The sequence below is a fragment of the Mus caroli genome, unplaced genomic scaffold, assembly GCF_978045245.1.
Source record: "Mus caroli unplaced genomic scaffold, Mus_caroli_1 scaffold_10, whole genome shotgun sequence".
In the NCBI taxonomy this organism is placed as follows: Eukaryota; Metazoa; Chordata; class Mammalia; order Rodentia; family Muridae; genus Mus; species Mus caroli.
The window spans coordinates 46,153,855-46,168,775 of record NW_028227265.1 but is presented as its reverse complement, the minus strand read 5'-3'; the positions used below and the strand labels follow the sequence as shown (position 1 = coordinate 46,168,775).

Sequence of the window (14,921 nt, the reverse complement as noted above, 5' to 3'; positions counted from 1 at the left end):
TCTCTTAGTGTCTGTATGACATCTGCCCAGGATCTTCTAGCTTTTATAGTCTCTGGGGAGAAGTCTGGTGTAATTCTAATAGGCCTGCCTTTATATGTTACTTGACCTTTTTCCCTTACTGCTTTTAGTATTCTTTCTTTATTTAGTGCATTTGTTGTTTTGATTATTATGTGATGGGAGGGATTTCTTTTCTGGTCCAAACTATTTCGGGTTCTGTAGGCTTCTTGTATGTTCATGGGCATCTCTTTCTTTAGGTTGGGGAAGTTTTCTTCTATAATTTTGTTGAAGATATTTACTGACCCTTGAAGTTGGAAATCTTCCTTTTCTTCTATACCTATTACCCTTAGATTTGGTCTTCTCATTGTGTCCTGGATTTCCTGGATGTTTTGGGTTAGGATCTTTTTGCATTTCCCATTTTCTTTGATTGTTGTGCCAATGTTTTCTATGGTATCTTCTGCACCTGAGATTCTCTCTTCCATTTCTTGTATTCTGTTGGTGATGTTTGCATCTATGGCTCCTGACTTCTTTCCTAGGTTTTCTATCTCCAGAGTTGTCTCCTTTTGTGATTTCTTTATTGTTTCTACTTCCACTTTTAGATCCTGGATGGTTTTGTTCAATTCTTTCACCTGTTTGGATGTGTTTTCCTGTAATTCTTTAAGGGATTTTTGTTTTTCCTCTTTAAGGGCTTCTACCTGTTTACCAGTGTTCTCCTGTATTTCTTGAAAGGAGTTATTTATGTTCTTCATCATCATGAGAAGTGACTTTAGATCCATATCTTAGTTTTCTGGTGTGATGGTGTATCCAGGACTTGCTATGGTAGGAAGTTGTGTGCTCATGATGCCAAATAACCTTGGTTTCTGTTGCTTCTGTTCTTACACTTGCCTCCTGCCATCTGATTATCTTAGGTGCTCCCTGCCCTCGATATATCTGATTGGAGCCTGTCCTTCCTGTAATCCCAGTTGAGTCAGAACTCCTCAGAGTTCAGCTTTCTCTGTGATCCTGTGATTCAGGATCCTGTGATCCTGAGATTCTGGATGTGTCAGAGTTCTTGACAGTCAAACTTCCTCTGAGACCCTGAGATCCTGATCTGACCAAGCTCCTGGGATCCTGGGATCCTAAGATCCTGGGCGTGTTAGAGCGCCTGGAAGTGGTACCTCCTCTGGGGACCGTGGGGCTGTCTGCTGAGTTAGCGCCCAAGGTGGCCGGGCACTGGCACCGTCCAGAAGGAACCCCATGACTTGACTTTAGGTTTCCACATTGTCAACGTCTTCTATAAAACCTCCATGAGACTCACTGGCGCCAACATGCAGAAGCACTACTTGCCTTCACTAGCCATTGGTGGTGTTTCCATCCTAGGGGAAGATTTCCTTAATTGATTGCATTGGGTTAATGAGCACCCACAGCCTGAGGTTGGATGTGAAGGACGCCAGTGAATCGCTCTTTGTCCCTCACTTATGTTTTGTGATTTCTGCATAGAGACCTCGTACTTTTATTCCTAAGAACCACAGTTTTTTCCCTGTCAATTACATAATCCTTAATTAAGATGTGCTAAATAGATTGTATTTCTTTTTGTATTTAACCACCGTGTTAGGTTGTGCTGTATAACAAATATCCCCAAACTGACCCAGCCAGGACAACTCATTCTGACGATTACCTCAGTGGGTTGAGTTGGGATGAGAGGAGGCCTGGATGAGAGGCTGCTTAAGTGGCTGATCCCAGGTTTCAGTCCTTCCCCACCTGGCCCCACCTGTAGGTGTATGTTCATGGCATCTTAGATCACACATCAGAATAGTGATCTAAAAAAGAGAGACGGCACCCCTAAAATGGCCACCATATTTTATAGCTGAGTCTAGAATTAGCACCCTGTCACCCTTTTGTCCCCTAGCTGGACTGACACTTCACAAAGGTGTGAATACAAATCCTGAGAGTTTAAAATAAAAAAAAGCTTCCTGTGAAACCATAGCATGGTTTTTACATGCTTGTTGAAATGCCTGTCTTGTCTGTACTTTCTCAGTCACAGTGAGGGGCTGGTGCTGACTCACACCCACCTGCTCAGCTGGCATCCTCATCTTCCCAGGACCCAGCAGCATTCTGCACCCCTGATGGGGTTTCCATCCCTGTAGCTTGGCAGAAATGGACTCTTACAGGGTCTGGCTTCTTGGTCTGGGTCCCATTCCTGCCTGGTGTTGGTGCCTCTGTTTGCAGCAGTCACACAGCACTGGGCATACGTCATGATTGCTCCATCCATTCACAAGTTAATGGAAATCCCCATGATTTCCCAGTTTATTTTTTTAAGCTTTATTTATTTATTCCACGTATATGAGTACACTGTAGCTGTCTTCAGCCACACCAGAAGAAGTAATCAGATCCCATTACAGATGGTTGTGCGCCACCATATGGTTGCTGGGAATTGAACTCAGGACTTTTGGAAAAGCAGTCAGTGCTCTTAACCTCAAAGCCATCTCTCCAGACCCCCCCCCCGATTTCCCAGTTTTGAGGAATTACAAGTAAATGTGTAATAGAAATCTGCAGGCAGAACTTTGGAGGGTAAATGCCAAGGCACGGAATTGTTGGACTGTTCTGAGAACGCATGTGTGAACCAATGAGAAGTTGCCAGCCTGTCTCAGGCCATGCTCCTGTGCAGTCCCTCCAGCCTTGTGGGAGGATTTCAGCTGCTTTACATTTAGATCTCTGTGTTTGCATGTTTTTGTTTTAGTTTGGTTTGAGTGTAAAAGCTTTGTGGTGTCACTGTCTCGGCATCTGGTCCTTCACTACAGTGTCTATCAATTCTTTGCTGAAGTAGCATTTTTAGTTTGTCAAATATTTTTATTACTGTATGTGTGTGTGTGTGTGTGTGCATGCCCCACAATGCCCTTGTAACAGTCAGAGGATAACCTGAGGTAGTCATTTCTCTCCTTCCATTAAGCAGGTCCTGGGGATTGAATTCAGGTTGGCAGCAGGCATCTTTATCCATTGAGCCATCTCGCTGGCCCTAAAGTGGGTTTCTTGCAGGCAACACACATTCAATTCTTTCTTTCCTGCTTCCCATGAGTTCTCCCTGCTGTGACATGCTGAAAATGTGTTTCTATAAGTGTCGTTTTTTAACGATAGTTTTCACTGACTACTGAGCAGGGCTGAGTTTGAGTGGCAAAGGCAAAATTGAACTTGCTGAGTATGCAGTGTTATCCTTTATGTAAAAAAGTGTATGCAGTGTGTGCATGGAACAGGAGACCACATACAACAAGAGAACAGTGTGGTGTGTGTGTGTGTGTGTGTGTGTGTGTGTGTGTGTGTGTGTGTGTGTTGGTGTGTGTGTGTGTTGACCTGTAAAATGCCCTTAGTAGGCTCACAGACCAAATGATAGGACATACTGCCATGGTACCTTCTGGACATTTTGACATGTGTATTTAAGAACTTCTTAGAAGAGTAAATTCACTATTATAACAATGTATTTACAGGGATGAAAATGAACCTGCCCAAATAGAAGACTCAAGTGCTGTTAAACCTGATGGCTGGCTTGATGATGAACCAAAATTTATCCCCAATCCTAAAGCTGAGAAACCTGAGGACTGGTGAGCATTCCTTAGTTTCACGAGGTGCCAAGTGTATCTTGATTATTTATTACTTCTCATTGCTTCCTAAAAGACTGGGAGCTAATATCTGATCATTGCAGGAGTGACGACATGGATGGAGAATGGGAAGCACCACATATTCCTAATCCAGCCTGTCAGATTGGATGTGGAGAATGGAAACCTCCCATGATCGATAACCCAAAATACAAAGGAATCTGGAGACCACCACTGATCAATAATCCTAACTACCAGGTAATAGCACTGTTCCCGTTCTGTAGTAAGGTCGGATTGTTTTATCTAATCCTCACCAGTGTCTGCAGCTCTTAGAAGTTTCATTTGTAATTTTATGAAGTTAAAATCAACAGCTGGGTGTGGTGGCGCATGCCTTTAATCCCAGCACTCAGGAGGCAGAGGCAGGCGGATTTCTGAGTTCGAGGCCAGCCTGGTCTACAAAGTGAGTTCCAGGACAGCCAGGGCTACATAGAGAAACCCTGTCTCAAAAACAAAAACCAAAAAACAAACAAACAAACAAACAAAAGACAGAAAGTCAACCAATTTAGGAAAGAGGAGGGGGCTGGGGTGGGGACTACATGGATCTCCCTAGGAGGGGAAGATAGAATAGATGTTATGGGTAGACTTCGGGTGGGTGGAGACAGGAGTGGGTGGAGATCAGATTGAGGAGTGATGAGGTAAAGACAGAGAGTGAAGGGAGAGATGGCTGGGATTGGGGAGCCACTTGGGGGAGAGAAACCTAGTGCAGTGGAAACTTCCTGGAATCTATGAAGGTGATCCTAGTGAGGACTCCTGGTAATGGGGAATACAGAGTCCCAACTAGTCATCTCTGTAGCCAGGCAAGGCTTCCAGGGGTGAGAGCAGGGCACATTCAATTGAGTCATTGGCTAAGAGGATCCCATGGAACTCCCTAAACAAGCCAGGCTGTTGCAAAGCGTTGCTGTCTGAAAGCTGATGGGGGTGTGTTGCGGCCTGCCCGCAGTCCACAACACGAACGGTTTAACTGAGAATGGCAGTTCGAACTGAAAAGAGAGGAATCTAGACGGGGCGGAAGAAACAATGGAGCTAAGACAACATCCTGATCAAAGCTCAATTTTACTATTTTCAGACACTCAGTTATAAAGGAAGGGGGAGGGAACCCAATATCCCGCCAAGTAACTCAGGGTCCAGTAGCAGGACGAACACGTGTGTGCCTCCAGGCAGCAAAGGCAGGTTCCAGCAGTGGGCGTGGCAGGACTAATGAGCCGGTAGCTCCACCCTTGAGCAAGCAGGTTCCAGGCTGGGGGAAGGGAGGCCACATTTCCTCCCATTAGTTAACAAAACAAAAATAAAAAAGGGGGTGGCCTGAGGCAGAAAAATTATCTATGTTCAATAGTTCTGCCTGAGTTCTTAGGGCTAAAGAAAAAAACCTGTTTCCGTGGGATTCCCTAACTTTTTTAATGGTAAACTGTATCTGGCTAAGACTGTCTTAAAAGCACTGACGGAATAGCAGCGCTGGGCTGTAGGCTCTGACTTTATAATGCTAATTAGTGCTGAATAGGTAGCTACCTGTTTGCATTTTAAGTAGGGCGTTGGAACCCTGGCTGAGTTTAACTAAACAAATTTAGAATAACACTGAGCTGATAATCCTCCGCAATTTTGGGTGACAGGCAGGGGAAACAGTGAGAAGGGGGTAAGACCAGCTCTTTAGTACAAGGCCAGTTGGCTTTTTTTATTTTATTTGGGTGGGAGGCAGTGAAGGGCCTGCCCTTACGACAGCAAGGTCTCCAACCTCTCTCCCCCCTATTAATTAAGTTTAAATAGGCAATGCTTAACAGAGGTGATCAAATGATTCTTTTCATCCATAGATGAGTGGGCCTTTAACCTTGACTTGGGTGGACATTGACCTGATTCCTCCTGTGAGCATTATAACAACTCACATCTGTGGCTCTTGGTATCTTTTGGGGAGGGGAGGCAGAGCCTTAAGTATTTTGGGTTTTTAGCTGGAATCAGATACCAACCTCTTTCAAATCAGGTGTGTCGCACAGGGAACTCAGAAACGGTCAAGCTGGACATTACCTCCGCAGTAATCTCCTGCGCCAAGCGGTACCCATACTGTATTCATATGATTATGAATCAGTAGCGCATTTCTGAGTTATGCGCAGTCTCTATGAGACTTGTCAACCTCAGATTTAGCAAGGCCTAGACAAAAATTATGTCAGTATTAACACCATTAATTTTGGTTAAAATAGGAGCTGAAGGTCTTTCCTCTTCATCTCTGTTATTCCCAGTAGCCTGAGGAACTAAGGACACCTTGCAGTAACAGCAAGGGTGAAAAGCCAGAGGTCAGCTAAGGGACTAAGCCCATCTCTATCAAAATAAGAACTAATCTCTGTAAATATATATGAAATTTCTACTTCCCTAGCTCTCCTGGTAAATCTAAATCTTATCTTAGACTGAAAAGCCACATGCTGGGATGTCCTTGGAAGGGAGATTAGCAGTACCACCTGTTTGCTCTTAGGGGCGGAGAACCGGAGAATGTAGATTGACCTGCTTGAGAAAAGGAAGAATTGTAAACAATGAGAGTGTAGCAATGTAAATTTTCTGTTTGGAGAAGTCAAGGTACTTTATTTAGATGCAAATTGTAAAGCTAAAGTTAATCTGGCCTCTTGTAGGGGAATTGGCTCAGAGGAAAACAGTTTTGTTTTGTTTTTTTTGTTTGTTTGTTTGTTTTTTTTTTTTGAGAGCTTCCACTCCCAGCTGAAATCTAAGCACAAGAGGAATTTTAGTCTTTAGAATGATACTTACGAGAAGAGACAGAATCTGTGTTTACCTGACGAATTAATCTCTCTGGTAGCCACCGTGCTTCATCTTCATCTCGTGAAAAAACACAAACTGAGCCTCTTTTCCAGATTAGAACTGGATCTGGACCCTTCCATTTATTAGTCAGGGCGTCCTTCCATTTTACCAATGCATAAGAATTAGAAGTAACTGGGTGTCAGTGGCGTTCAGCTGCAGACTGACCTTTAATGTCAGTTTGCAAAAAGTTTAGGACAAATAAGGTGAAGGCAAGATGAGCCTTTGGTGACTTTGGGGGAAATGCTCTGAATTAACTTTGCTAGGTAATTTAGAATATAGGAATCTCTAATAATTGAACTGAATATTAGACCAGTCTAAGATTGAGTTAGAATGGCTGGTCACACTGAAGAAGAATGAAAAATCATTATGACTCTATTAAATGACTAATTTTACTAAGTCTGAATATACAGTCTCTGATGTACTATTGCCATAAAGTTAAAAGGCTAGAAGCTAGTCTAAACTGGAAAAATGACAAGCAAGGATTTAAGGTAAACTTCCCTTGAGAAGCATTAGTTAATAAAATACTTTCCACTTAGGAAACAATATATACTGAAAGATTAAAACTTTGGCTTCTTGTAAAGAAGCAGAAACAATAAACATTTTTCTTACATAATGTAAAGCTATATTAGCCATACGTAGAGGCAAAATTTTCTAGTGATTACCAGTTTACTAGAAGCAAAAATTTTTGAATTTAAGCATTATTTTAAACATCTGAATAGATCTGTAACACTGTTAAAAATAAATTTTCTTGAACACAGGGAAAAACTTTTTTAGGCATTGTTTGCAAAACAAAAGAAAGGGCCACAAGCTGCTCTGGGACTGCCCAGAGCCCTGTATTGACTCAAAGGTAAAATACTTTTTAATCTGAGCATTAATCTTAAATTTGCAATCAAACTGCAAGCTGCAGTCAATGGAACAATGGCAGTTTTAACCATAATTTTTAAGTTTTTGTGCAAGGTTAGGATAATACCTACAACTTTGGGAAAGCAAAACCTATGTTTAAAACAATTTATCACTGTTAAAATCAATATTAGAAGCATTACTATCATATTACGAAGTTTGGATATCAATTAATACCTATGAATACCTATTAAAGCAAGCTTTAACGCTTTAATAAAGAGGCATTGCTTTATATCTTATCTTAAATTTTACTATTTAGGATAGGAACCACATTAATCATTTTTTGAGTTAAGAAGATCTTTTTTTGAGGAGGCCTTCTCTGATAGGCACTCCTCCTGAGATACCACAAGTTCCGCCTGAGGGCGATTTAGCCCTGGAAAAGTTGCATCTTTTATAGCATCATTTACAAGCGCCCAGAGACCTAGGGTAAAATTATCTGTCTGGGCGATATTCAGGGCCTCACCAACTTTCTCTCAGGTTCCACAATCTATCGTTTCTTCTTCTTTGAACCATGGACAACAGCTATCTATCTTATCTAAAAAATCCATGACTTTGAACCCTTCCTTCTTCCACCTAAGCAGCTTTCTAAAAAGCTGCGGCACACCGCCTGTCTCCGTATCTAGTTCCGATGAACGGTTCAACTGAGAATGGCAGTTCGAACTGAAAAGAGAGGAATCTAGACGGGGCGGAAGAAACAATGGAGCTAAGACAACATCCTGATCAAAGCTCAATTTTACTATTTTCAGACACTCAGTTATAAAGGAAGGGGGAGGGAACCCAATATCCCGCCAAGTAACTCAGGGTCCAGTAGCAGGACGAACACGTGTGTGCCTCCAGGCAGCAAAGGCAGGTTCCAGCAGTGGGCGTGGCAGGACTAATGAGCCGGTAGCTCCACCCTTGAGCAAGCAGGTTCCAGGCTGGGGGAAGGGAGGCCACAGGGGTGAGGGGTGGGAGAATGGGGGCAAGAGAATTGTACCCAGACACTTCCCGTGAACATGGAGAGGTTGCACTAGTGCCTACCTGGAGTCCCCACCCTACATTCTAGTCTCTGTGGTGCAGGAAGGTACACTGTAAGCGACAGAAATAGAAACATGGATACCAGCCCAGCCACAAAACCTTTGACCTACAGTCTGTCCTGCCTGCAAAATATGCTAGGTGGGAGTGGCCAGCCAGTGTCTGATCTGACTTAAGGCCCAGTCCATGAGAAGGGACTCATGCCCAGTATTGCTCATGTGACCCAGAACCAGAGACTCAATAAATAGCACAGACCCCTAGGGTAAAACCAAACAGCAACAGTCTTTTAAGATAACATATCAATAAAAAAATGAATGTAGTATCTTTTGTTGGACGTGGTAGCACACACCTTTAATCCCAGTACTCGAGAGGTAGAGTTAGAAGGATCTCTGTAAGTTTAAGGCCAGTCTGGCGTATAGAGCACACAGACAGACAGGGATATAGAGATAGAATGATGGTTTACACACACAAATGTGGTTATATATTCTAATTCTTCACTACAGTCTTTCTTCATAGCATTCATTTATCACAAAGTGTGTGTGAGTGTATGTGTGAGTGTGTGTGTGTGTGAGAGTGTGTGTGTGTGTGAGTATATGTGTGGGTGAGAGTGTGTGTGTGTGCTCGCGTGTGCGTGTGCCTGTGATTGTTCTTCATCTTCCTGTTTTTGAGACACTGTCTCTCAGTAAACCTGGATCTTTCTGACTCGAGTAGACTGACTGGCCAACAAATCCCAGGGATCCCCTGCCTCCATCTCCTCAGGGCTGGGATTACAGCCATTGTCTGACAGCACCAACTTTTTAAACAGTGCTAGAGACTAAACTCAGCTCCTATACCTTCACGCAGGGGCACACATGTTACCACCGGAGCCATCTCCCCATCCCTTATAAAAGGCTTCCTCTTGTGCTCCTTTTTATTTGTGTGATGACTTCACTTTCCCTAAGGGTTTCTTCATTTGTTGCTTCTTGCAGGGCATCTGGAGTCCTCAGAAGATTCCCAACCCAGATTACTTTGAAGATGACCACCCATTCCTCCTGACTTCTTTCAGTGCACTGGGCTTAGAGCTTTGGTCCATGACTCCTGACATCTACTTTGATAATTTTATCATCTGTTCAGAAAAGGAGGTGGCCAATCAGTGGGCTACAGATGGCTGGGAACTGAAGATAATGGTGGCAAATGCTAACGAGGTGCGACAGTGACCACGGACAAGTAATGTAACTGTGGGCGGGCCTCAGGGGACTCACTCCTGGCTGTGGGTGATACCGATGCAGTAACTACTAAATGCCAAGGAAAGGGACTTGAATACATTTTATAGACAGAATATCGAGGTTTTCTGCATAGACTTCATGGTGAAATTCAAATTATAATAGCCCTAATGAGATTCAAAGTCCAATTGTGTTTATAACATTAAAAAAGCCATCTTTGTGCTTTCAGGTCAGCCTGCCAAGGCTGAGCTGTAACAGGAATCTGTACGAATTCCAACTGTTTTTACTTAGAGAAATGCCAAGATACCTAACGTCAGCATTACTGTGTTTGTTTCCACTGCTGTGCTGTGTGCTCTAGGCTAGCTGGCCTGTGAGCTTGCTGACTCCACACCCCACCTCACCCTGGGGGTGCTGGGATCACAGACACAGGCCACTGCATCCGGCATAGTATGAGGGTGTCAGCACTTTAATCTACTGAACCATTTGCCCACGACCAGTTGGTTTCTTTAGACACTTGACTGTTACAAGTGAAATATGTTGTGGCCTCAGATTTTATTTTAATAAAATAAAATTCATACACAAGGGCTACTTGTGAAATTGTTCATATAAAAAGAAAAAGAAAGCACAATAATCCCTGAGTAATTTTATCAGGAAGTTCTTTGACAGAACATATTATCAAAGGTGTCTTTTTCAGTGTGTGTGTGTGTGTGTGTGTGTGTGTGTGTTCACTGGGCAAGAGTGTAAGATGTACATAATCTGTGGAAGTCTGTACCTCTGTGCTGATGTCTCCCGCAGCCTGGTGTACTCCGACAGCTGGTGACAGCCGCAGAGGAGCGCCCCTGGCTCTGGCTCATGTACCTGGTGATAGCTGGCTTGCCCATTGCATTAGTTACTTCCTTTTGGTGGCCAAGGAAAGCAAAGGTAAAGGAAACACCTTGTTTTCAGCTTCGTTTTTTCAGATTTGCTTGTGTTCCAGGGTTGTGTGGATCAAGCAGTGGAATCGATTCAATGCGAACGTAATGATTTCAGGTTCCCGTAAGATTTACCGAGGTTATTATGCACCTCATCAGTTAGTGCAAAAACAAACAAACAAAAACAAAACAAAACAAAAAAAACCCCAGGTAGATAAACACTTTAATGGAGAGGACACACGTTGTCCATTTCAATAATTACTGTCTGTGCACTAAGAAAAAATAAAATAAAACTAATGCTTAGCTTTTAGTAAAACCAGCGTTTGTTAAACTACCACAGAAAAAATATGAAGACACGGGGCCTAAAAAAACTGAATTATGCAAACTGCAAAGCAAGGCCGCTCTGGAACAAGAGGCAGAAGAGGAGAAGGCCCCAGAGAAGCCAGAAGATGTGCAAGAAGAAAAGAAGCCCAGTGAAGCTGAAGTCGTCATCGTGGCAAAGGGTAAGACTGTGTTGGTGACTTGGGGCACCTGCCCCGGCCTGCCAGCACTGACAGAATTGTCTGCCACATCAAGAGCATGTGACTTTGAGGGGGTGGCATGATTAGCCATCCCCTGAGAGGGACAGCCCTCTGAGCAGTCACCATGTCTGCCCTGCTCGTCCTTAGGGCACAGGCTCTTGTGCTTCCGAGAGCACAGATGAGCTGCAGTGTGTGCACAGTTGTGTGCCCAGGCATACCCTCACCCGATGGGGCACCCACAGTAGTCACACAGTTCCACCCAAGCCTAGCTTGATGAACAGTGGGTTCCTTACAGTGCATGGGTGACTCAAAGGCAGCATGCATGTGTGCGCATGTATATGTCATGGAACGGAACACCAGAAGTCAGAGGACAAAGCACAGGACTAAGTTCTTTGAGAAGTACTCTGTGTGTGTGTGTGTGTGTGTGTGTGTGTGTGTGTGTGTGTGTGTGTGTAAGTAAATTTAGGTTGTAAGTTCTCAGAGTCTTTGTAACTTACTAGTGCGTTATATTGATGTTTCTGCCTACTTTAGAGAGCATTCACAAATAACTAATTTGGGAATACTTAAATATCAAAGGGGCCTTGTTTTAGAAGGCAGTTTTGCACTTCTGCACTGTCCAGCACTGTGCGTGTGCAAACGTGAGGAAAGCAGAGATAGCGAACACGTGCTGGCTTCCACTTCCTCAAACTTCTGCTTCCTCAAACCTAATTCTTGGCAAAGTAAGTTTTTACTTTTTATAAGGACTTGTTCTCTTTTATGTGATGGAGTCTCCTCCTTCTCTTGCTCCTCCTTCCTCCTCCTCCCCTTCCTCCTCTTCCCCTTCCTCCTCCTCCCCTTCTTCTTCCTCCTTCTCACACCTGCCCCTCTCCGTCCTTCTCTCTCTGCTCTTTTCCCTTTTTTTCTCCTCCCCTCCCTCCCCACCTCCTCCCTGCCTTTCCATAAAGACAGTGACAGAGCTGGAGATCTGGCTAAACAGAGTCTATAGGAGAATCAATAACTGAAAAAGGTAGAGGTACCCACGGGCTCCAAGATAAGTGGACAGCACAAAGGCCACCTAAGTGAAGGGGTGTCGCTAAGACGTGACCACCAGACAGCTGAATCATTTGGGTTTATTATTATTATATCATAATAATTTTGGGAACTCGTCCTTTGCTTCAAAAAGATTTATTTATAAATGTAAAATAATGAGTATTTACAGATAGCTCATTTTATTCTTTTCAGTTTTGAAGGATTGAAATAGCATTTTAATTTTAGAATTTAAATAAATCCCCATTAATTCTTAATACTTTTCAGTAGCAAAATCCTAACTCATGGGGTCTCTGCCTTTAATGAAATCTATATTCCAGAAGTAATTGGTGAACCGGAAGAGAAGAATGAGGAAGACAGAGAAACTATAGAAGGTCCAGAGGAAGTGAGCAAGTTGAGTAAATCTGGATCAGAGGATGAGGTAAGCCCTCCTCACAAGAGCAAGCTTTCTCCTGGCCTCCCTGTCTCCAATTCTCCAGTAAGTGAAGGCAGAAAAATGCTGACATGTTGTTACCTGGACACCTGATGGAGGAGCAGGTCACCTGTGCCCACCACACACAATGTAAAGGTAGACAGACTGCACTGGTGAAAATGATCGTAGCTCTATTGTAGAGATGGACAGAGATGGCTGAGTATGTAAAATGCAGTCCTCCTGTGGAAAGCACAGAGCTGCAGACAGACTTGCCCCCATCCACCTTCTAGCCATTTTGTTCTCTTGTTTACATTTGTCAATAAGCTAAGTTATTTTTAAGTAGCATCATTTTGTGAAATTGGTCTGAATGTTGCATTGTGAATGATGTTAGCTCCATAATGTCTTCATGCATGTACTCTGCTCTTAAAGTTTGCTTTGAGGTACAAACACATCCTGAAAGTATAGAGGGGGAAACTGTCCTCGTGTTCCTTTTTACCTCTCTTCTCATTTCTTTAGAAACTTTCATTCCAGAAGTTCTGAAATGGTCTCTGTAAAACCAGGTCAGGATTCGTTACTCACAGAACCCCTGAGATGAAGTCTCTATCAGTGGAAGTCGCACAACTAACTTCCTATGAGATTGAGACCATGTTCTGAGTCATAAATAATGCTGTGGGGCGAATACTCGTGTTCTTTGTCACGTGCTTACTTGATAAGCAGGGTTATTTGGGAAGAGACATCAGGCCAGTGTGAACAATTAAAACCCCAAGGCATCTTTGTGAAGTACAGGAGCCTGTGTCACACAGCACTGGACAGTTAGCACACACATTTTAAAGAATGCAGAATAAGTCTGCTGTTGTCAACTAGTTACAGATTACGTGAAAAGAAACTTTCCCATCATTCATTGTTTTCCAGATGAAGGACGCTGATGAGAGCACAGGATCTGGAGACGCCCCACTGAAGTCATTACGGAAGAGGAGGGTACGGAAGGACTGAAGCGTCAAGTATCGAAAATCCCGGAGAGAGAGATCTGGCATCTAGAGTCAGGGTGTCCAGAAGGACAGTGACTCTGTGCATCTGCACAAACTCTTTCTAAGTATCTAGCAATGTTACTCTTTCAGACACTTCTTTCTATCTTTCTTTTGGGGGGTGGGGGGAAGTAACTTTGAAGTTAACTGGTCTTTGAATTTAGAATAAAAGAAAAGTGGCACATTACATGAGAGCCAAGAGATTCGTCTCCTTAGAAGTTACAGCTTAACAGTTGGAAGGAAGGTCGTTTTGGTTTTATGGAGAAAAAATAATGTGCTTTTTGTTCTCCTGGTATTGGAAACCTGCTCCTGGGCTCTCCTCTGCGGGCAGAAGCAGGTTAGTTCTATCCTGAGCTGTAGGTTGGCTCTGTTGTACAGGCTGAAGGTGATAGAGTCCGTGAATGATCGTTCGATGCTGTCAGCACTATAAAGAGTGTGTGAGTGAGCCACACTTCCCTGGCTTGAGTTACACTTTTCTTAAGTCAGTCCACTTAGCTTAGAGACTCCCTGAAGAGGTGCTGTGTTGGCAGGCGTGTCAACTGAGCGACTGTTTAAGAGTCACTCACTCCATCACCGGGAAATACACAAGCATAGTTTACAAGATAATAGGCTTGTCAAAACCAAATAATGTACACTTTTTTTTTTCAAGCTCTTGTAGCCACTTCATGCCCAGTGGCTTACCTCATTCACCAAATTGGGTGTGCACTCACTGCTCTTAGAAATGAAATTTAAATATTTTCCCATCTAAATTATATCCTTCATATGGCTCATTACTGGAGAGGTTTCTTTTATTGGTGTGGGATTCTAACGGTTGTATCCAATTCTGCAACTATGTCTTTTTACCATGCTTTCCTGCTGACAAGGTCACCCTCAGAGCTGCATCTGAAGTGGGAGCCCAAACTACCTTATCAGCAGTATTGCTGTATTTAAAATACTTTATTGACAAACTTTCTACACTTAAGAACCAGGTGTCAACCCTTTGAAAGGCCATTCAAGTCCACCTGAAGACCAGAGGATGACTTTAGTGCTGAGTCCCTGTGGAACTTGTTGTGAGTTGGAGTTTGTTTTGTAGAGATGCACACCCCACCTTCTGACTCCCTCCCATAGGAACATTCAGAACTCACACACTGAAAACAAACCCTAGCTTCACCTCCTTAAAGGGGGCTGAGCTGAGCCAATGGCGTTGTTTGCATCTTCCAGATTGGCATAAGAAGGGGAGGGAGTGCTTGCCCTGTGGCCATGCACTGACGTTGATAGACTCCTGGTGAACTTGTAACACAGCTAACCATAACTAGAATGTACTTAGCAATAATAGGGCTTAACATAGCTTTCAAGGGCTCCTTTTTTTCCCCTTTGAATTAGTCACTTGAAATAATTATAAATAAAAATATATCTCAAAATAAACAACTATGCTTCAGATATTTATACCTTGGTATAAATCAGGCTTGACCTGGGACTTGTGTTAAAGCTGTTTTAACTCTTGGCTGC

The 14,921-nt window shown here is 43.2% G+C and overlaps 1 protein-coding gene across 3 annotated transcripts in view; it reads left to right on the top strand.

The window, feature by feature from the left end:
- Positions 1-14,081, top strand: part of Clgn (calmegin) — a 36,721-nt gene extending 22,640 nt beyond the window's left edge. For all 3 annotated transcript variants that reach the window (XM_085843776.1, XM_085843775.1, XM_085843777.1), the window contains 7 exons: positions 3,459-3,572; positions 3,674-3,824; positions 9,305-9,520; positions 10,334-10,459; positions 10,790-10,952; positions 12,317-12,417; positions 13,321-14,081. In XM_085843776.1, coding sequence (XP_085699902.1) covers positions 3,459-3,572; positions 3,674-3,824; positions 9,305-9,520; positions 10,334-10,459; positions 10,790-10,952; positions 12,317-12,417; positions 13,321-13,401 — 952 coding nt within the window. In that variant the 3' untranslated portion in view covers positions 13,402-14,081. The remainder of the gene's footprint in view (positions 1-3,458; positions 3,573-3,673; positions 3,825-9,304; positions 9,521-10,333; positions 10,460-10,789; positions 10,953-12,316; positions 12,418-13,320) is intronic.
- Positions 14,082-14,921: the final 840 nt, after the last annotated feature.